Source organism: Ictalurus furcatus, chromosome 18 (genome assembly GCF_023375685.1).
Source record: "Ictalurus furcatus strain D&B chromosome 18, Billie_1.0, whole genome shotgun sequence".
Classification (NCBI taxonomy): domain Eukaryota; kingdom Metazoa; phylum Chordata; class Actinopteri; order Siluriformes; family Ictaluridae; genus Ictalurus; species Ictalurus furcatus.
Genome location: NC_071272.1, coordinates 1963667 through 1985000, shown reverse-complemented (window position 1 = coordinate 1985000; position 21334 = coordinate 1963667). Strand labels below are relative to the sequence as shown.

At 43.4% G+C, this 21334-nt stretch overlaps 1 protein-coding gene across 2 annotated transcripts in view; it reads right to left on the bottom strand.

The window, feature by feature from the left end:
* The window catches only part of nup188 (nucleoporin 188), a 22462-nt gene extending 1201 nt beyond the window's left edge, over positions 1–21261 (bottom strand). The window contains exons 1-44 of one of the 2 annotated variants that reach the window (XM_053649506.1): positions 21200–21261; positions 20376–20430; positions 19321–19394; positions 18087–18171; positions 17811–17935; positions 17168–17213; positions 16907–16999; positions 16453–16572; positions 16152–16363; positions 15735–15849; positions 15121–15321; positions 14824–14913; positions 13927–13992; positions 13724–13843; positions 13433–13559; positions 12287–12442; positions 11750–11876; positions 11515–11602; positions 11349–11425; positions 11056–11170; positions 10561–10681; positions 10314–10380; positions 9839–9964; positions 9306–9442; positions 8826–8932; positions 8298–8504; positions 7805–7974; positions 7530–7599; positions 7172–7239; positions 6739–6934; positions 6421–6498; positions 6222–6307; positions 5895–6040; positions 5189–5361; positions 4791–4991; positions 4547–4639; positions 4041–4193; positions 3365–3502; positions 3063–3137; positions 2777–2986; positions 2296–2427; positions 1762–1814; positions 1438–1567; positions 1–877 (exon numbers count right to left, since the gene is read on the bottom strand). The exon at positions 1–877 is cut by the window's left edge and continues 1201 nt beyond it. In XM_053649506.1, coding sequence (XP_053505481.1) covers positions 698–877; positions 1438–1567; positions 1762–1814; positions 2296–2427; positions 2777–2986; positions 3063–3137; positions 3365–3502; positions 4041–4193; positions 4547–4639; positions 4791–4991; positions 5189–5361; positions 5895–6040; positions 6222–6307; positions 6421–6498; positions 6739–6934; positions 7172–7239; positions 7530–7599; positions 7805–7974; positions 8298–8504; positions 8826–8932; positions 9306–9442; positions 9839–9964; positions 10314–10380; positions 10561–10681; positions 11056–11170; positions 11349–11425; positions 11515–11602; positions 11750–11876; positions 12287–12442; positions 13433–13559; positions 13724–13843; positions 13927–13992; positions 14824–14913; positions 15121–15321; positions 15735–15849; positions 16152–16363; positions 16453–16572; positions 16907–16999; positions 17168–17213; positions 17811–17935; positions 18087–18171; positions 19321–19394; positions 20376–20430; positions 21200–21225 — 5235 coding nt within the window. In that variant the 5' untranslated portion in view covers positions 21226–21261 and the 3' untranslated portion in view covers positions 1–697. Of the gene's footprint in view, positions 878–1437; positions 1568–1761; positions 1815–2295; positions 2428–2776; positions 2987–3062; positions 3138–3364; positions 3503–4040; positions 4194–4546; positions 4640–4790; positions 4992–5188; positions 5362–5894; positions 6041–6221; positions 6308–6420; positions 6499–6738; positions 6935–7171; positions 7240–7529; positions 7600–7804; positions 7975–8297; positions 8505–8825; positions 8933–9305; positions 9443–9838; positions 9965–10313; positions 10381–10560; positions 10682–11055; positions 11171–11348; positions 11426–11514; positions 11603–11749; positions 11877–12286; positions 12443–13432; positions 13560–13723; positions 13844–13926; positions 13993–14823; positions 14914–15120; positions 15322–15734; positions 15850–16151; positions 16364–16452; positions 16573–16906; positions 17000–17167; positions 17214–17809; positions 17936–18086; positions 18172–19320; positions 19395–20375; positions 20431–21199 lie in introns of both variants that reach the window. The other variant, XM_053649507.1, reaches the window with a different exon arrangement.
* Between the last annotated feature and the right edge of the window lie 73 nt (positions 21262–21334).

The window sequence follows — 21334 nt, the reverse complement described above, 5'->3', positions numbered from 1 at the left end:
TCCATCCATCCATCCATCCTGTCTTCAGTAACCGCTTTATCCTGGTCAGGGATGTGAGTGATCCTATCTCAGAACACTGGGAGTATTACATATAATAAATCAACATGCACGACATGACCGGGATTTATATTTGAGTAACCGGCTGGTTAAAGGGTCCCAGTTAGCGTCGATTTATTGCTAGACACAGCATTTTTTGAGAGGATCGGCTCAAATTTGAGGTTGTTCATTTGACGCCGCGCACATTTTGATTTGTGGGCCCACAACCTGACTAATAAGAAAGCACACACATTTAACAAATTAAAGTGCTAGCGACTAGAATTTGTTAAATTGAATTAAGTTATTGGTCATATAAAACTAGCCTATAAAACTAGGCCTCTGGATGCCATGTTGGATTATTTCAGTTATGAAACTGACTGGAGCACCTTGAGTAATTCAACCAAAGCTTTACGTACGCAACTTTAATGATTACAAACGTATCTGCGTGGTTCAGAGATAGACAGCAACTTGGTACAGGTACGCTTTGGCATGAGAAGAGGAGGAGGAGATGGGAGGGAGGGAGGGAGGGAGGGGGGTGATGGAGGGGGGGTTGTGGAAACCAATGTAAAGGCCAACAGAAGAACCGAGTAATGTCCAGGTGAGCATGTGGGCCTTTATTAAGACTGAATGAATTCAAATGGCGATGACTCGGCGTGCGTGTCTAGCGTTGGACGTGCCGTACGAAAGCCTGGACAAGCTGTATGAATGGTTCCTGGCCTTCTGGCGTGACCTTTGACCCAGAAGTGGTGGGTTTGGTCTGTGGGGAAGGCAGAAGTCCACTGGCGGGGGACGAAGGTGATCCTCGCCGAAAAAACCTGTACAACGTCGACAACAGTGTGCTCTGGAGTGGGAGAAGAAGAAAAAAAAAAAAGTTAATTTTTTTTTTTTTTTTAATTAAATCATGACTATGGAACTTACAATATTGGGTATGATGGATTAAACATTTAATGATATTAAGGCATTTCTGGGTGTGGTGGTAGAGGTGTACACTGGACAAAGGAAAGAAAAAAAAAACCAACACACAAGCAAAGAAGCAAGCTTTTTTTTTTTTTTTTTAAACTTTCTTGTGGGCGGGAACGGGTCAGATATGAATCTAACAAGACAAAAAAAAGGACATCCATTCTTTAACATTAGAGCACATGCGATGTGTATGATGTTTGAGCGGCAATGCGTGATGCATTTTATGTATCATCAGTAAAAACTGTTTATGATGTGTTTATATTTTCAAAAATAAGTTTGTCACCGGGGTAACTTTCTGTGAGATCGATCAGAAATCCTTCAGGAGCTAATGGAATTGGAATGAATCCCCCCCCCGGCCCAAAAAACAAACAAACAAAAATAACCAGTACCACACACACCTCTCATGAAAACTGGTGGAGGGAAACCTCAAAGTAGACTCACCAGTTCAGAGCTGAGCTCCTGTTTAACTCTCTGTTTGTCTCGGGGCAGAACCGTCGGATCTTTTAAACATCGCATGGCCTGCGAGATCAACACGTAGAAACAGTCCTCCATCGAAAACATCAACAAGGACCTGAAGAAAGCGAGCGAGGGTTAAAATCAAACGGACAAAGCTACCAAACAAAGTTCAAATCCCAGCAGTGCCAAGCTGAACAGGACAAAGTGTGGGCTTGCTGTTTAAAAAGGTCTCCCTGTACCAGTAACGGCACCATGCAGTCGCCGTGTCTAGAAAACCACTGGAAAGGTCACGTTCAATTTTCGACTTACTTCATTGCTTGCGTTTCTTCAGATGACACCACCGGCTCCTTCTTTTTCTCTATCTGAGGGTTAAAACATATATATATATATATATATATATATATATATATATATTATATATATATATATATATATATATATATATATATATATATATATATATATATATATGTATGAAGAAACAAATGATACACTTTTAGTGCGTGGTAAATCGTATGTAAACTAGCAAGCTAGAAAAACTCTATTAGGAATGTCACAGCTTTTCCCTTACACTTAAATACATTTAAAAACGCGTACCATTTGAATTGGATTAGAGGTAAAAAGGGATTTAAAAGTACATTTTATTTTTAGGATGCTGTTACATTTCTGTGGTTTTGTCATGAGTGAACATTTTCTTATATTTAGTGAAACATCACATGGCAGTCGGACTGTTTGACTGGAGTGTGTGCTTTAGACTGTATCGGGTCTGTAACTTTATGAGGCGACGGCGGTATGAATGAAAAGATATACGATTATGTCCTGAAGCTGATTTGAATACTCTACCTCTCCCAGCATGCTCAGTGCCACGTTGATGGTGGCCAGCAGGGTCCCGAACGACGGAGCGACATCCGAATCAAAGGCTGGTGTCGTAAAACTCAGCACAAACAAAGTTCTGTACTCCGCAAGGTCCATAGACTAACAGAGAGACACAAATTAAAATCTCTTTAAAAATATGTTCACACACACACACTGGATATAATACGTGTGTGTGGGGAAATGATTCGAATCTTGAACGAATATTAAAATGAACTATACACACAAATTCTTGCACACAGTACAGATAACTACATTAACGGCAATGCCGTATGACAGACTTAGGGTAAAAGCTTAGTTACACTCGTTAACTCAATAGTGTTACATAAAAAAATAATCATTTCAGACACATTAAGAATACACCCTCCATATAGTTGTTGTGTAGTAGTCTTCGACTTTTGGATCGAAGACACCCTCCCCCCCCTCCCCTCATTTATCAATGTGTGTATACCTGGTCTAACAGGATTTGGCAGCAGTCTGGTGTAAAGTGCTGTAATGTGGCCAGAGTTTTGCTGAGAATCTTCAGAAGGCTGCACTGCACCGCCTGCAGAGCTTTAGACTCCACCTCCTCTTGCTCTCCAACCGACAGCTGCTCTTTAGAGACGGGCTGTAGAGCTTGCTGTGGGCGGGGCCTCTGCGGCAGAGCCTCGCCATTTTTTGCCTGTGAGGAAAGCACACGCATGTTCGGAACACGGGTAGAACACGTGGGCATGTCTAAGTAACGGCGCGCGTCTCACCTGGAGGTAGTGGTGTAACATTTTCTTGCTGTGCAAAAGATATGTACATGTCTGGCACAGGTAACAGAGATTCACCTGCAAGGCAAAAAAAAAAAAAAACCCCCAACTCAAAACAATCGGAATAGTACTGGGTGGCTGACACAAAAAATGATATTTTTGTTTTGTTTTTTTTTTAAACATCCGATGTTAACATGTATACTAGGCGTTGCATAGACTACAGTCGGGCAGATGGTAAAGAAAGCACAACCCCTAGTGTATACCCCAACCCTACAGTTGCTGGGAAGCTGTGTGTGTGTATATACCTGCACATCTCGGAGTAGCTGTGGCAGATGGAAGTGCCACTCTTTACAGAAGCTGGACAGCTGCAGCAGGAAACCCACGGTGTGATCGGCTTCATCCAAACACGCTAGAGACTGCACTGTACGCACCGCACTCAGACACTGAAACGCACACAGACGCATTAACATACTGTATTTGATCACAGCTTCGCTACATTCGCCGACACGCTATTTCAGTCTCGGCCCCAATAAACTGAACGTCATGCAGCATTAATGGTGCAGAGTCAGAGCCCATCGCTGTGGGAAACCGTCCGCCGTCTGAGGTCAAACGTGCGCGAACAGGGAGACGAGAAGCTGAACCGTCCGAGTGAAAGTCGACGGAGGAGATCTCCGTTTTAGTGTCGTGCTGGTTTGTGGACAAAGTTCCGAATTAAATTAGCAATAAAACACCATACGGCGTGCTGTTTTAGGACAATAATCAGCACCAGGGTTGACGATTCCTGAAGCAGATCTATTGTCCGATAAGAGAAGTGTTTTGTTCGTCTTATACCGTAGCGATCCGTCGACGATCGTGTCATGCTTTATTTTTTTGGCGCACTGATGAAATAGAATAGCGAACGACATGTTCGGAAAACAAGATGATCAGAACAGATCGCGACGGCACGAGGAACCGTGTATACACCCGTTAACACGGACACACCTGGAGGATGCGCTCTTGGTGAACTCCGACAAAGTCGAGTGCCTCGTTGATGAAGTTGTAGCGCAGCGTCTTGAGCAGACTCTCCATCAGAGACAGACAAAGCCGATACACACCGGGCCAGGAGGGGGCGTCTACGGGCTTACGGGAGAACGCCTGAGAGAGAGAGAGAGAGAGAGAGAGAGAGAGAGAGAGCGCATCAGAAAGTTTAAAACCTGCTGTTTTCAACAGTCTTATTTATTTTATGTTACAAATTAAAAGGAAAAAAACAACACAGTGTGATTTTGGGTAAGGAGTTGGGCCACAATCTGCCAGAACACCACTAATGTGCCTTGGCATGATTCGACAAAGTCTCTATCCTCATAGCATGTGCTAAGTAGCTAGAAAAGTATTGCGTAACCTAAATAAATAAATTTAAAAAAAGTTTGACGGAATCTAAAATGCTATATTTTAGAAACGTTAGGTTTGTAATACTCCTGGGAAAACAGGACTGGAAGGGCATTGGGTACCTGTGTGGCTCCATTAGCCGGGCCTTCATACACACTGAGAAGAGGGAGACAGATGCTCTGAATCACGCCGGCACCCGCTACCGCTGCTGCCCCCTACAGAACCGGAGCACGACCACAAACAAACATTTATAAACTTTAGCTGACAAGCTGCCGGTGTGACATGCTTCTTCTGGGCATGATCATCATAACAGCAGGTGAGAAGGACGTAACGAAACGACGAGTCGTGGTGTGTGTATTGGCGTACCTGTGACGTTCTAGCTAGAGTGAGCAGCAAGTGGAGAGCTGCCTCAGTGAAGTAGAGGTTGTGTTTGGAGCGCAGGCTGAGCTCAAGCGCGCTGAGGACCGAGGGCAGGACGGGAAGCTTCCTCATCACCTGCAGCCACTGCTCACCATCCTCATCAGCCCTGCACAGCTCTTTAGACAGGTGCAGAGCTAAAACACACACCTTTATACAGCAAAAGAAAGAGGGAGGAAAATTAGTTCGGGTTTTTTTTTTGTTTGTTTGTTTTTTTTTCCACAGATTTGAAATCCAAATGAACAGCAGTTCTCTGGACAAAAACGACTTACACAAAGCAGACCATCCAGACACAGAGGCAGTGCACAAACACACACACACACTCCCAAACACGCAGACACACTCACAGAGTCGCGCTGGTCTTTCTGGAGGCTACGTGGTGCGTCCGTCTCCATGCTGTCCTCCTGGGTGTCCCCTTTTTGGATCATGTGACGTGTGCTGTCAATCAAAGCCATAGCCTCATCCTGGACGGTCTCACATACACACAGTAACAGCTGAGGCAGCTGGGTAATCTCTCCTCCTATGCAGATAAACAGTAATCAATAAGCTACACACACACACACACAGAGCTGCTAATCTATACCTGCAGTTATTTTAGGTTTGCAATTATGGCTATTCTACAGGGTGTCCCCAAAAGTCTCAGTACATAGGGGACTATGTTTGTCAGCACCACGTCGGTGGATGTTCGTATACGTCCGCTTCTCGATCGGTCCGCAACACTTCCAGTCTTTTTGAATTTGTCACTAAGTTTGCCGACGGTGTCGTGTGTGATGGGCTCGCCGTGGTTCTTAGGACAGCTTCCCGATCCATGATTTCAACACGTTCTTCTTTTGTCAAAGGCATTCTTGAAGACTATGTGAAAAAAATGATCTAATATAAACTATGAAAAATTTCAGAAGACATTTTGCTTAAAAAAAAAAAAAAAAAGGGTTAATATCTCCTATGTATGGAGACTTTTGGGACACTGTGTAGTTATACTTGGGGATTAACTTTATTTCTGACTGCTCCTTTTTTTTTTCTTTCCCTCCCCCACTCTCTCGGACACTACCTCACCATTAAGGCCCTGAATGTGCAGAGCTGATATGAGAGCTGAGAAGAGCTTGGCTTTGGTTCTCTCCATCAGCTGCTGATCAGCCTGAAGTACGCTCTCTAACATCAGAGAGAGAGGAGGAAGGAGAGCTGGAGCTGACACCAACACACTGAGAGAGAGAGAGAGAGAGAGAGAGAGAAAGAGGGAGAGACGGACGAGAGAGAGAGAGAGAGAGAGAGAGAGAGAGAGAGAGAGGGACAAGAGAGAGCTGAAAACTTCTGTATGATACGTTTTAGCATAGTAATAACATCTTCAGCTGATCTATAAAATACAACTGCGAACACACAGACCTTTTCCATTGTTTGAGGATGATGAGCAGCAAGGTGGCCATCATGGAGCCCAAACGCAGACATGCTACAGACTGGGGCATCAGTAACTGTGACAGAGAGACACACACACACACACATGACTCTGGAGTAGTAGAAGAGCGGAGGTAGCCTGTCGATAATTCAGAGGTCACTTTTCCAAAATGGGGGGGAGGGGACTCACTGCTGCTTTGGTCCCTTCCAGAACATCCATGAAGAGCTTCAACCTGACAGAGTCTTCCTTAAGGTGCATTACATCAGACTGTACACACACACACACACACACACACACACACACACACACACACACACATTAGATACAGGAACAATACTACTTGTAGAAATTGCATGTCATACACTAGGATCAGTCCGTAGCATAATGTACAACAAAATACAGCAAGTTGGAGCATTGCAGTTTGGTACAGATCACGTTTAGTACGAGCACACCATTTTAAGTATAGTGCGCTCTCGTACGAGTACGCCTCGAGTGTAGTGCACCCACATGGCTAGTGGAGAGGATGAGTAGGGTCCGCCACGCCGAGATGAGCATCTGAGTCTCGGGCAGTGACCTCACTCCTCCCTCCTCGTCATCACACGTGACGCACACCAGCTCCCTGACGTACTGAGACCAAAATTCATAGCGACGCTGGGAGCTGAGGCGCTGCAGTGCGGCTTTCAGAGAGTCCTCCAGCTGACCGCTGCAACACACGCGCACACACAACCAATGTTGAGTACCTCATAAAAATGACTATACCGTATTTGTAGCTTCACTATAAATGAACAAGGATATAAATGAATGACAACATACTTCGTTTATTCGTTAATTATTAAACAATTCACACACACACACACACACACACACACAGAGAGAGAGATCAGGTGTGGATGTGTAAAAGAGCGCACGTGTGCGTGTGTGTGTGAGATCGTCATCTTACCCGACAACATAGTAGATCTCCAGGCCGATGATCTTCATTACAAAGGCACAAGACTCCAAAATACACGGCTAAATGGGGAAAAAAAAAAAAATTCACTTTAATAAGAAGCGACATTGTAAATAAAATGTTCGTTTTCTAATCAAAGAAATGAATACGTCGGCACGATTATATTTTTTATCTACGACACCGGTTTCACACATTTAATCGTACATCTTCGGATCAAAAGCTTTTTAAGATCGCGGAAAACAATTCAGTCGGGTGTCCACAAACTTTTGACCGGTGGTGTATGTATGTATGATACTATTATAGGCAATTATGGTACACTTTAAATATTTTTAATATACACTTTAAATTTCACCTCTGTGGTCTCTGATGGTGGGGGAAGCGTTCCAAAAAGCGGTGCTGTCAGATTGTCCCAGAACCTCTTCCTGAACACAAAAGGACAAAAAAAAAATAAGAAGAATAACCTGCATTAAAATTTTAAGACGAATTAGTCAAAACCCCATACCAGTGCAAACCGGGACTGCAACAAAACCTGCCTATGTGCTGTAATGGTGAAGCAGTCTCTCTTTCCCCAGTCCTCAGAGGAAAGTAGACTAGAACAGAAGAAAAATGTGCGGTGTGTGTGTGTACCTGCTGCGTAGTACAGACAGCGCGCTCTCTCTGCGGTCCTGCCACAGCGCGTGTAGGAAGGCGAGCGCTGCCCTCTGCAGCAGTGGGGGACACCACGACTGGCTCTGCACATCCGAGTCCAACAGCTCCAGAACCACAGACAGACAGCTCCACTCGCCCAGGGAGAACTCCTAACGGACGGACAATTATCCAGATACCCACTACACGTATACTGCTTTAACACAGACATGGAACCAGTACCTAATCTGGAACTGTTCAAGGCTTATCCACCACAAAATTCTAATTCGTGGCAAGAAAATGTGTTCTCAAAGCCAGAAATGAAACTTGTCCAATCTTCCACAGTTGGGTTTTTTTTTTGTTGTTGTTGTTGTGTATGTAATTCAATTCCATAACAACGACGTAATTACACAGTGGTTTAGCAGGGAGGGAGGGGGGAGAAAAAGGAAAAAAAAAACATCTGATGTCGAGCACTAATACTTAGCTGACTTCTGACCTTTGTCCCCTCGCTGCCCTCCTTGGTTTCGAGGTTGAGGAAGAGCTCGATGAGACCCGGCTGCGTCTCCACGGCAACGGTGAGAAACTCCAAGATGGTGACTTTGACGCGCAGGTCCACCGTTTTGCTCTGCATGTGTCGAAGGAATGCATCCCTTATGGCTGCTGCATCGCTGCCTAAACAAGCGTACACTGACATGGGTGCCACCTACACACACACACACACACACACAAAAAAAATGAGATTTTGTAGTCATGTAAAAGCAGATTGCTGAATGTGACCCTACTTCCTGAAACATAACACTTTAAAAAAAAAAAGTATAAATATATATATAAATATAAAATATCGACCAGAGTATCACCGTAAGATACGAATAAAATACATGCACATGAATTAGAACAAATATAAATACAAGTATAAAATCTTTTAAAAACATTGACTATTGAGACTTGTATTGCACCACGCTGTATAACCAAGTATTAACCTACTTAATTAAGTGTGTTTGCAAAAGTAATTCTGTAATTTTACCGAGGCGAGTCTCTTCAGCAGCTGAACAGCGAGTCTCGGCAGAGCAGGATCATGTTTGTGGTAAATGTACTTGGCCAGAACTGCTATCAGGTTGTTGCTATGGCCACCTGTAACAGAAAATGATATATATATATATATACACACATACACACCAAGAAAGGTTTACATATGCAAAGATACAGTCAATCAGCCAAGCAAGACGTGTTTGGTGTCTGAGGTTTGCGTTTTTAGCTTTGCACCGGAACTGAGGCTAATGTAGCAAACAGGTCTGCAGCTACCAGATACGCATCATGCGATCTGCATTCATAACACACATCGTCTCCGCAGACAAAACGGCTTGGTAAGTAATACCATTTTGCATCTTTGGTCAAATTATTCCATCAAGTAAAGTTTCATATCGGTGTGTCGTATATTGGTGTGACATATTGGTGTGGTGGTGGTTATTGTTTTATAATATGAAATGTGTGTGTGTGTGCTCACCATGCTGTGTGAGTGCCTGCTCCAGAGGAGAAACGGTGTCTGTATGTGGTTTGAGTCGGATGACGTTGTTGGTTACCGAGAAAGCCAACTTCACTGTCTGAATCAACACCTGACCAGGACCTTCACAGCTCCCACTGCTGAGAGAGAGAGAGAAAGAGAGAGATAAAAATTTCATCCTGCGGTTTAAAATACAGTGGATGCCTCCACCAACAAGTCTAGCCCTACTGGAGATCATCAAATCAGGAAGGAAGCTATTAAAGAAAAACTATTTCAAACATTTGACCTTGTTGTGACCTTGATCCTGTTTGGATCACGTGCAAAATCTAATCAGTTCATCTGTTGAGTACAATGTTAATTCCATATAAATCCTAGAAACGTTCAACCACTCGTCCGTGTGTTAACAAGAATCTCGGATGAAGGCACGGACGAACAGACGGGCGGAAGTTTGGACAGACGATATAATGTTTCTAAGAGATAGTGGAGAAAGATCCCTCATCTTAGCCCCCACCCCACACACACTCACATACACACACCTGCTGGGCTGAGCTGCTAGCACTGTGTTGATGGTGTCTACTCCCACGCCCATGATGTTCACCACGGCCTGGCCTGCTTCAGTGTTCGCCAGACTGTAGATACATAGAGACTGCAGGCTGGGAGTGCTGCAGGGGTCAGAGGTCACCAAATGCACACATTGAGTCTCATAAGAAGAAAATAATACTTTTAGACTCAATCTACACACACACACACACACACACACACACACACACACAAACAAATGCCAAACAGGTTGAACAAAGCCACACATCAACGGAACAGGTATTAAGTAAGGGAATAGCAGTTTAACCTATGCAAGGCACTGAGAGAAGGGGGAAAAGAGCAGAAAATATTCCTTACTGAACAGAGTGCACTCTGCAGGGTATATAAAGTATTACGCACTTAAGGAACCTTCACTTAAGGAAGATGGCTTGAAAAACTATCAATGATCATCACTGTCATGGGTTGCCATACCTGCCCTGTGACTCCCCCTCAGGACTTAGATTAAGGATTGCATGGACCAGCTCCAGGATCAAACAACCTGATGAAGACAGAATTTTTTAGATTGCACCACACTGTATAACCAAGTATTAACCTTATTTATGTAGATTACATAGAAAATTCTACAGGGTTCACAAACTTTCAAGCACCACTGTATAAGCGGTCTACTCTGTGAAATCAGAACAAGATGTGTGTGTGTGTGTGTGCGCGCGTCTCTCACCAATCTTCTCCCGGACACCATGTGTGTTATAGCGCCACTTGTGGTAGGTAGGTAGCATCTCCTTCAGGACCAGAAGCACGCAGGGAATGAGCCCTCTGCTCTGAGTACTGCCCACCTGACCCTACATACATACACAAAATATTTTGTGTAATTGTTAACCACCCCCAACCATCAGTGCATTCAACGCGTATCTATTAAAATCCAGAACTGAAGCTGAATCACAAACTCCTCCATTTACACTTGGACATGTATCAAATCAGCATTAATAAATGCAGGTGTATTTCGTTCATATTTAAATTTATGGAAGCTTAATTTAAAGCATTACTGGTTTACGGTTACAAAACACATGCCATACAAACACCTCTATCAACACAAAAAAGTTCACAGGTCTGAGCGTGATCCAGGTAAAGATACGCTCTGATATGCAACAGAAAAAATAAATAAATAAAAATCACCACCGCTTGACGTTTCTGGGTACGCAATTGTGTACGTTACCTTGACGAGCGTGGTCACCAGTCTCAAAAAGGCAATGGTCACTGCATACTCTCCTCGTGGCTGCTCGATCAGCACCAGCAGGTTACCGTAGTTACCTGCCTTCATGCCTTCCGCACTGTCAGACCAAGGAAAGAGAGAAAGGACTTAGCAATCCAGCAACTGCTACATTAGACATCAAATTATATGGTGTAAATATCTCCATAACCCTGACATATTTATTTAATATACTGCTGGCTGTGTGTGTGTGTGTGTGTGTGCTTTCAGTTTAATAAGTGTACGGCGCTGGTGTTCACCTGATGGCCTGTGCCATGTTGGTTAGAGGGGTGGAAGCGAAAGGTAGGAAGCCAGTGTGCTGCAGACTGGACCAAACCTACACAATTACAGAAGCGTTAGAAAAGAACTCGCGGTTATAGTAACGTTAATATTGCCATTTCAGAATGGCTTTTAGGCCCCGCCCACCTTCGCAGGTTGCCTTGCGGCGAGCACGATGAGGCAGTTGACACACGATGCGATGACGTCCACCGGCGGGTTTATTACGGAGGTCAGCCTGAAGACAAATCCGATGATAATTCAATTATCTATCGAGTCACAACGTACTGGAAATAAACAGAGATACACTTCGAAACCCCGCCCCCGCCGCAAAGACGAGCGAGCTACGTGCAGACTTGGAGAAAAAGAATCCGAGCGTCTTCACCTCTGCAGCAGCATGTAGATGCGTGACGTGAGGGGCAGCAAACAGTCAGACACTGTCCAGTCAGTGCTGATGATCTTATGCACCAGGTCCAAAATCGGCTTCACTCGCTCGCAGTGCGCCAACACGTCTATAAACACACGTTTGAGAAAATGCATTAAAGAAAAAAAACAAACAAAAACACCAAAATCTGATTTGACAATTAGGTGTCAAATAGGTATTCGGTACAAATATAGAAAAAGCAGCTTATGACTGATCTTCAACATTAATAAGACATTTAATAAACCAAAAGCAAATGCAGGAGTTGCACAATATATAGAGACGTCTGACACTCAAATTGCTTAAAAGATATATATATATATATATATATATATATATATATATATATGTAAAAAATACCATAAAATCACATGCATTTTTTTCAGAGCATCTTCCTTAGATCAAATGATACCCGGGGTCGTTTTACTGTTGAAATGTGCGTTGTAATAGAGATGTGTTACACAATAAACAGTAACCAACATTGTGTGTGTGAACATTTACCAGCGGTGGAGACGACATGCAGCAGCATCTCAATCTCACAGGTGAAGAGGGTCCATGAAGAATAAGAATAATCCCAGCGCACCATGTAGCCGTGCTCGCTCGCCGAAACTTGACCGTAACACCCCTGCGGCATCCGCAAGTTGGTCTGACCCGCGCCTGTGAGAGAGAGCGAAAGTCAAGATAAACACAGAGAGATGCAGACGCATGAGAGAGATGCATGCGAATTTAAATTTGCACGTACATGTATTCCACACATGAAACGATGCAAGGCTAAAAATAAAATAAAATAAATAAATAAAGGAGAAAAGGGATTTCCACTGTTAACTGTGTGGAAATGGCATGTGCCATGTGGGTTGTATTTGAACAAAAGGGAGCAGAGGTGAGCATAGTTCTGGCTGGGGGCGGGGCTAATTTCCGGGCTGGAAAATTGTAAACAAAAGCCTCAAATAAAGAAACAAGCAGGATCCACTGCATGGTTTCCCTGTTCCTAACCACAGGTTTCAGTAAAACATCACCGTTAGTTGTTCTTGTTTATATTATTATACAGTAGATTGATACTGTCGTTCCTGTTGATAGTGCGAACGCCATTACTGTAGTTGATATTGTTGTTGGTGATACTGCTACTGTGGATCCATCCATTTTCCATAACGCTGATCTTACACAGGGTCACGGGGAAGCCTGGCGCCTATCCGAGGGAATTTGGGGCAAAAAGGCAGGGGACACCCTGGATGGGGTGCCAACCCATCACAGGGCACAAATCACACACATTCACATACTACCGGCAATTTGGAAATGGCAAACGCATGTCTTTGAACTGGGGAAGGAAACCGGAATACCCAGAGAAAACCCCTGAAGCACAGAGAGGGCATGCAAACGCGGGAGGCGGGATTCGAACCGCCAATCCCGTTTTTGTTATTGATCTTGTTTCTATTGTTATTCTTGGTGTCGATGTTGATATTGCTACTGTTCTCAGTAGCATTAATATTATTATTATTATTATTATTAGTTGTAGTGGTAGTAGTCTATAAAAGTCACAAAATTACATATTACATCTTTAAAACTGAAAGGTTTTGGATAGAGAGAGAGAGAAGCACTGACAGAATCTGAAACAGGTTTAAACAAACACACTCGGGCACACCCACTGACCCAGAGGATAGAGAAGTTTCGGTGTCTGTCTCCGCCACAGTGTCTCGTCCTCGCTGGACAGCACTTCACCGGGTTTGTGTTTGCACACCTCCGTGTAGAAGGACATTTTATCCAGAATCATGTACACCTGAGTAAGAGAGTGTTACATTAGTCGTGTGTGTGTAAGTCATATCTAGTAATAATACTGAGTAATATCTGAAAACTTGGGTCTTATGTATTAATCATAGTTCGGCATGTAATATGACCACACCGTGTGTGTGTGTGTGTGTGTGTGTGTGTATATATATTTACTCTCTTGGCAGTTGATTTATCAGACAGCAGTGCTGTGAGTAGCTGCAATAACGGTCCAATCTTATAAGGGAAAACACCCACTGCTGAGTCCAAGATCATCTCCAAACCCACATTGGGTTTCTACAGAATGGACAAAAGATCAGACAGAGGCCAGAGTGACGTTTTAGCTTCATGTTCATTTACTGTGCGTTTGTAATACTCACCGACTCCCAGAAGAGCTCGGCTAGACTCGGGGCAGCGAGAACCTCACACGCGACGTTGATCAGGTGCTAGAAAATAAAGAGTGAAAAGGATTTACAATTAACCACATCATGAAAGATAAAACGTTTCCATCGGATAAAATTAATTAAACGCCGTTGCAGCGCAAACCAATATCCTCTCGTGCTAATACAACATGCAGTGGCATCCTGACATATCGAGTCGAGGTCAACCGAAGGTGGATTTCACCGATAACGTTACCCAAGTTGGGCAGTACCTGCTGATAACCAATGAATAAACCTGAATGAAAACATAAGACTCGAAGTAAAATACTGCCGAACCTTAGCACAAAAATAAACAGTACCATGAAAACGTCCCGTACGGACGAAGTGTTAGCGTGTGTCTATGGTAGCTGACGTGCTGCGATGGCTGAGCTGCATGACTGGAAGATTTCGCACGCGCCACACTTAGGAAGTGTGGATTAATAATATCCGTTTATGATCAGAAAAAAAAAATAAAATCAACTACGCAAAGAGCAACCACCCGACTTCATGTAGAATAAAGTCTGCTTCGCTCCCTGTTTTGACTAAACCACAAATCCCACATCACTGGCACAAGAGTTTTCACAAATAAACACGTCCTGTAGACTTAGAACGTGGGCTGCGTTCGAAATTGCACACTTTGACAGTACGTACCGTCGAGCAATAGGTCTTCCGGGAATTTCTCACCTACTGTTTAATGGATACTGAGAATTTGGACATCGTACTCGTTTGGTGTACTGCTGTAAATCAGCGTTACTGAAACTTTCGCGGAGTTTGCTTTCGACGTGGCTTGCAAAATTTTTTTTACACAAGAGGAAAACAAAAAAAAAAAAGAAAGAAAAAATAACTAAGAGTCGTTACCTGCTGACTGCCCAGCGTGTCCTCTTCAAACGAAGTGACTACAAATGAGAGGAGACCGTAGATGCACATACGTGCAGTACTGGCAGTGCACTGGAGGACAAGAAAAAGGAGATAGAGAAGAGAAGAGATATATAAAAGACAAACAAGAAGAATATATAAGCCAGCCATTTGTGTTCTTTAACATTAAACGTATCAGTATTCTGAATATATGGCGAACATGTGAGTAACTTATATTCATGAAGCCATCTCATAGCTTCTGGCTGAGCTACATCTAACGTTAGAGTACGTGATTCCTACGTTGTTCCCCGTGCTGCCGAGGGCCTGCAACATGTCCGTGAGATACTGGAACACCCCGAGCTGCAAAGTGGTGTGTCCGAGGCGTTTGATGGTCGGTCCGGCTTCGACCGGTTGCAGAGTGTGTCTCAGAAGGACCCAGGCCAGCAGAACCGGGCCGTGGTGAGAGATATCACCGAACGTCAGCAACATCTGATCCATCTCCTATAGAAAGAAAGGTAGAAGGTTTGAATGGTTTTTTCCAGACATCTACTAAATCACACGACGGAAGAACTTGTCAGGGACCAAACACTTTGCCCTGGGGTAACATCATATGTGACTCAAAAACCATACGTAAACAGAAAGCTAGTTTTCGAATGAAAGAAATGAACATGTTGCCACGGTTATATTTCGTGTCTACGACACCGATTTCACACACTTGATCGCACACCTTCAGATCAGAAGGTTTTTAAGATCATGAGAACCATTTCAGTCGCGTGTCCACAAACTTTTGACCGGTGGTGTATGTCACGTTTATAGTAACGTGTTACAGTGCTAATACAGAACGAGGTATAGACACAGTAACACACAGCGGTACAACTCCAGTGATTAGCTGCGGTGTGATTCTGCAGCATTACCTTGTTGATGTCGTGCGTGCTGCAGAGTTGGTGCTGTTCCGTCCGGTCTTCCAGAGCGCATTTATGCAGGAAGTCGATGTCCATCCCCTCGACCAGGATCAAACAGCTGAAATATCTATACGAGGAGAGTAGAGTACACAACCACAAACTTCTTATTTACACATTTTATGCACGGGTACTAATAAAAACAAATATACAGAAGTGGTGCGGATTCAAAAAAAGGTTTAAAAGTGTAAAGAGGAAAAAAAAAAAATTATTCCAAACACTAAATTTGAATAATGTGTATTTTTACCACTGGTATTAAACCTGGTCTGATCTTTTTGGATTATTAGGCAGTAACTTGTTAGCTTGACATACCGGCTATGCATGTTTCTTCTAATATACACTAATTGCTATTGATAATGTGTTTTTTCGAACCCGATTCGGTCCACTAGTGCATCCATGCTCTTGTCCACGAGATGTCTGTTCGTTTGGCGCTGTCCGAAACCCTGTTCCTTAAAGAGCCGAGCAAAGGTCAAAAGGTCTCTTGAAGGCATCTCGAAGTAGGCATAGTAAAGAAACAGGACCTCCAACAACAATGCCTGCTCCCTCAGGCACTGAGGGAACCACCGAGACACCTGTCTCTCCGTCTACAGAGAGAAAAAGAGAAGGAGAACAAGAATGAAAAGTGTGTGAGAGAGAGATAGAGAGAGATAGAGATAGAGAGAGAAAGACTCACCATGAGGTTTCCATGGGTTTCCCATGTTGGAGCTTCTGCATTGAAAAGAGCCTCAAACTGCTGTTGGTAGTTTGACACGAGATCTTTCTCCAGCTTGTTCACACAGGTAGCATACTCCTCCTGAATGAGCACAGAGATACAGGACAGCAAATCAGGACCAGACATCGTATACAGAAGCTCTATTTACCATGGCCAATAATTTAGCTTGACAGGAGACAATACCAAAAATCAAGCAGTAGAGTGAGAGGCAATATAAAAAATTTAAAAAATGTTAATGCTGTAAGCTGCTCTTATTAATCTTAGAATTAAATGTAATTCATAGAGCACCCTGTAGTGACAACTGTCATGAGCTTAAAGACATGCGCAACTGTGGGTGATTCTACACCCCTTCCTTTTGCTCGTGTGACTTTGAGAACCAAGAAACGGACAGATTTGATGAGACCCAGCTCTTTACCCTATAGGGATGTCGCTCATCCTGGAAGTAGGTGAGGAGGAGGAGGACACAGCGCAAGAGAGAAACTCTCTCTTCATAGTAGTAATCTGCTATCTGAAGAACAAACACACACACACACACACACACACACACACACAGAGAGAGATAAAATGATTTAGAGAGGAAATGAAGTATGAGACAGACATGATCATCCCCCCCCCCCCAACTGAAAACACTGAATTTAGACACAAAGGCATAAAATGATAACAAGCAGAGACTTACAGACCCACAGACAGGAAAATGGACTGCTAGGCATGGACAGGAAAACGGGGGGGGGGAGCCATAACAGAAAAGAAAACAGACAGACGTGTGAAAATGAATACAGACAGATGGACGAAAACAGACAGATGTGTGAAAATGAATACAGACAGATGGACAGAAACAGACAAATGCGTGGACAGGAAAACAGACAGACGGAGAGACGGCTGGACAGGAAAACAGACAGACGGAGAGACGGCTGGACAGGAAAACAGACAGACGGAGAGACGGCTGGACAGGAAAACAGACAGACGGAGAGACGGCTGGACAGGAAAACAGACAGACGGAGAGACGGCTGGACAGGAAAACAGACAGACGGAGAGACGGCTGGACAGGAAAACAGACAGACGGAGAGACGGCTGGACAGGAAAACAGACAGACGGAGAGACACATTGACAGGAAAACAGACGGAGAGACGCATGGACAGGAAAACAGAGACAGATGCATGGAGAATAAAACAGACAGAAGGAGGCATGGACAGGAAAACAAACGGAGAGATGCATGGAGAATAAAACAAACAAACGAGGCATGGACAGGAAACCGACAGACGGATGCACGTATGGAAAAACACACAATTAGCCCCAGAGATAGACAGAGGAGTGTGACCTTGAGCAGTAAAGCCTGGCTTTGTCTCTCGTCTTGCAGCACAGCCTTCAGGGAGTTTCGAGTTCCTCTGTAGTCTTCCTGCAGGTAGCACTGCAGAATCTGTACACTCTGCTGCTCATCCAGACCCTGACACACACACACAACAAGTGAGGGATCATATCTGGGTACGTAGACTTATGGCGCAAAAATGGAAATTTGATTCAGGGTGCCAATATTTTTTCTTCAAGTCAAGCGTGTGAAGGTGTTTTGACGGAGCAAGGAGCGTCACGCCGATTACCAGAAGTTTGCTGATGCGGAGTCCGAATTCTTTAAGCGACTGAGGAACATCTTTATCGGCCTTTAACTTGTCTGCTGATGAAGAGCTGCACACAGACAAACAACCAGCGCATTTACACCAACACTACACACAACCTCACTACAGTCTGCAGAGAGCAGTTTACACATGCACATACTCAATCCACACACAAAATTAGCCCAGATTTCCATTCTAAATAACTGCTGCAACTTTAAGTCATCTAAGAAAAGCAAAAGCTCAGTTCAATTACATTCCATTGCAAATAGAAATGGTCCCAACGCAACACAAAGTGGGGGTCCCATGTCTTATATTTTATTGTTTGTTACTCATTAAGTAACGAATAAAGCATGACGGGGGCATACCGTTACAGAAAAATGATCAAACTCTGGCGTGGTGTAGAGGTCGACCGATTTCTGGCATTTTACTGATACCGATATCGAAGTTGAGCAGTATCTGCTGATAACTGATTAATCATCTGATTAGTCTGATACTGAATGAAAACAACACAGGAAGTAAAATACCGCTGAACTTTATTACAAAAATAAACAGTGACTGACTGCACCATGGAAATGTACTGTACTTTCTTAAATGAAATAAATATTAATATATTAACTGTAAATAAATATTAAACGTAAATAAAAAGATATACATCCAAACTGAACCAAAAAAAATAACAAGCAAATAAAAAACACTTCAAATAACACAACAAAAGTCGAGTCGAGCCGTACCATGTGGCGGAAAAGCGCTATGTATTTGTCAGCGATAGTTTTTATTTCGCCTCTAGAGGCCGCTCTCGTACCGTATAACGACAGCGGACGCTTCTCAGCCGCTCCCGCAAAGGACGCGACCGGGAAAAACGATCCGATATTAAAAACTATTAAAAAGCTCCCAGTGTGGATTTTAACAGATAACGGCTCGTCCGAGCGATCGGTTATCTCTGTCGAATAATCGGCAAAACCGATCAAATCGGTCGATCTCTAGCGTGCGACGCGTTACCGACCGAAGGTTGATTCTTTTCCTAAAACAGCACGTCCCGAAGTGTCTTATTCCTCTTATCCCGCAAGAGTTACATCACACGCTACTGTTGCATCATTCCCTGCTCTACAGCATTTATCATCTGGAAGCCGGACAGCTGGAAAATATGCTCTTTTTTTTCTACTTTAATAAAATCTAAGCAAAGTTTGGAAATACGGTACATTCTGGAAGCCAGATTTACCTGGGTGGTTTGTAGTACGCCAGGCCCTGCAACAACCGCTCTCCATATCGCTCTAACTCCGCATGGATCTGGGACTGTTAAGGGAAAGAAAGAGGGAAAATAAATAAATAAATAAATAAATAAATAAATAAATAAATATGCAGGAAAATAAAGTCCAGCACTGTTTGGGGATTTTTCTGTTCTAACACACATAATTCAATGCATCACTTCCAAGAAAACCCCAGCCTATAATATGTTTATACTGAAGTATTTGCGGTGTATTTAGTAATTCTTGCGCTACCTTGTTGGTTGATGCTGCATTTTCATTATTTGCTGTCGGTTCCTGAAAACAAAAGCACGAACGCTTCCTCTGTTTTCTCTCACCGTTTTTTTTTCGATATACCGGTAGAAAATTCTCCCCACAATAAGAATTAGTCTGCCCGCGATAATAACGATAAAGCCTAGTTAATGAAGTATTTCCATGCGACCCATTTATAGCTCACGTGCAGAGCGAAAACGAGTACGGCGGGACGCGGACGTGAAGCAGTTTTATTTTTACATCAGTGTTTGTGTTTCTGACGCTCTCAAGATCACAGCCATCACCTGTAGCCAAAGACAACGGTGCATGGTACTATATTTCTATCATGACTGATATCGTTCAGGCAATAAATACCAGAAAATACCGTGATATAGTTTTAAGTCCATATCGCCCATCCCTATTTCCAGGGCTATGAAATGTCATATTAAGGAGAAATCCGACACGGGTATAGCGGAGACGCAAACGTTGGACGCAAAGACCCAGAACGCAACGCGGCCGAGTTTAGCAGGTGCGAGAGCCGAACAGACCGAAGGACTAAAGTGCTGCTGCGTCAATCTCTTCAAGGAAGGATGAATTCCCACTGGATCCACCGCTGGCAAGCATTAGAACGGCATTGTGGGTAACGCAGGAAACCATTAAACCATCGAAGGTCACATAAAGAATTATAGATATTCCCATACAAGTCATCCAGGGTGGATTTTCCCCTGGAAACCTGCCGGAAAGGTGAATATCGGATAGATAGGTGCATGGTACTGACCGGTTCCCGCAGAGCAGATCTCCCCAGCAAGATGGTCCATAACTCCCGACTGCTTCTAAAATGATCAAAGATAAAGCTATTAATATTAATATATTGGTGTGTAGGGCAACTGAAAGTAGTGCACCTTCATTATACGGTCAATAAAAACACCCAGAGTGAGTAAAAGTACACTGAAAGTTTTCACTAGGTGTCTAAGCAGCTCGTATTGAACTGAACTGATTGTGTTAAGCAAAGCAATATAAAATCCAGAAAGGCATGTTTTGGATGTACCTTCTACCTTATTTCAACTTATTAACGTTAATGAATGCGTGGTTTGTTTTAAATATACAATGACTTCGAATTAGAAGGATGAAACCTGATTTTAAAAATGTCGGCCAAATCGAACTCGAAGGTATTAATAAATTCCAAGTCAACCGTTTACATTTCATTACAAGTTTCCGACAAGGAATAAAGGTTCAGATTCGGTGCTTTAGCTACCCATCCAATAGCTTCATTGTTAGCTTAGCTTTCACCGGCTCAAATCCCAAATAGCTCACTGCTGCCTATATTCGTGCGCTACATAGCATGCCGAATCAACTGTCTCTACGCCCTATGTAGTGCCCTAGACGTCCGATGTCGTCGTTTGGAATTTGTCCACCACGTTCCCTCCACATTTTTTTTTTGTACACTCACTTTCCAAGCATAGCTCCGAGAAAGCCGTTCTGACATTTTCACGACTCGATACAGGATCGTTAAGGAAATTCCAAAATAAAGACGCGGCACAAAGAAAGTTCCGAACCGTACCATTTTTGAATGTACTGAAGTTTGTTTTTTCTGTCATTTACCTGGTACAAATCTCCGCGTCCGCCATCTTCACCCCGACCACGTGACCAATCAGAAACGCGCTATTCGTTTACGTCACATTGTCGATTCAATTTCCGGAATCCCTCTCCAATACATACATACGTACATAGAAATTT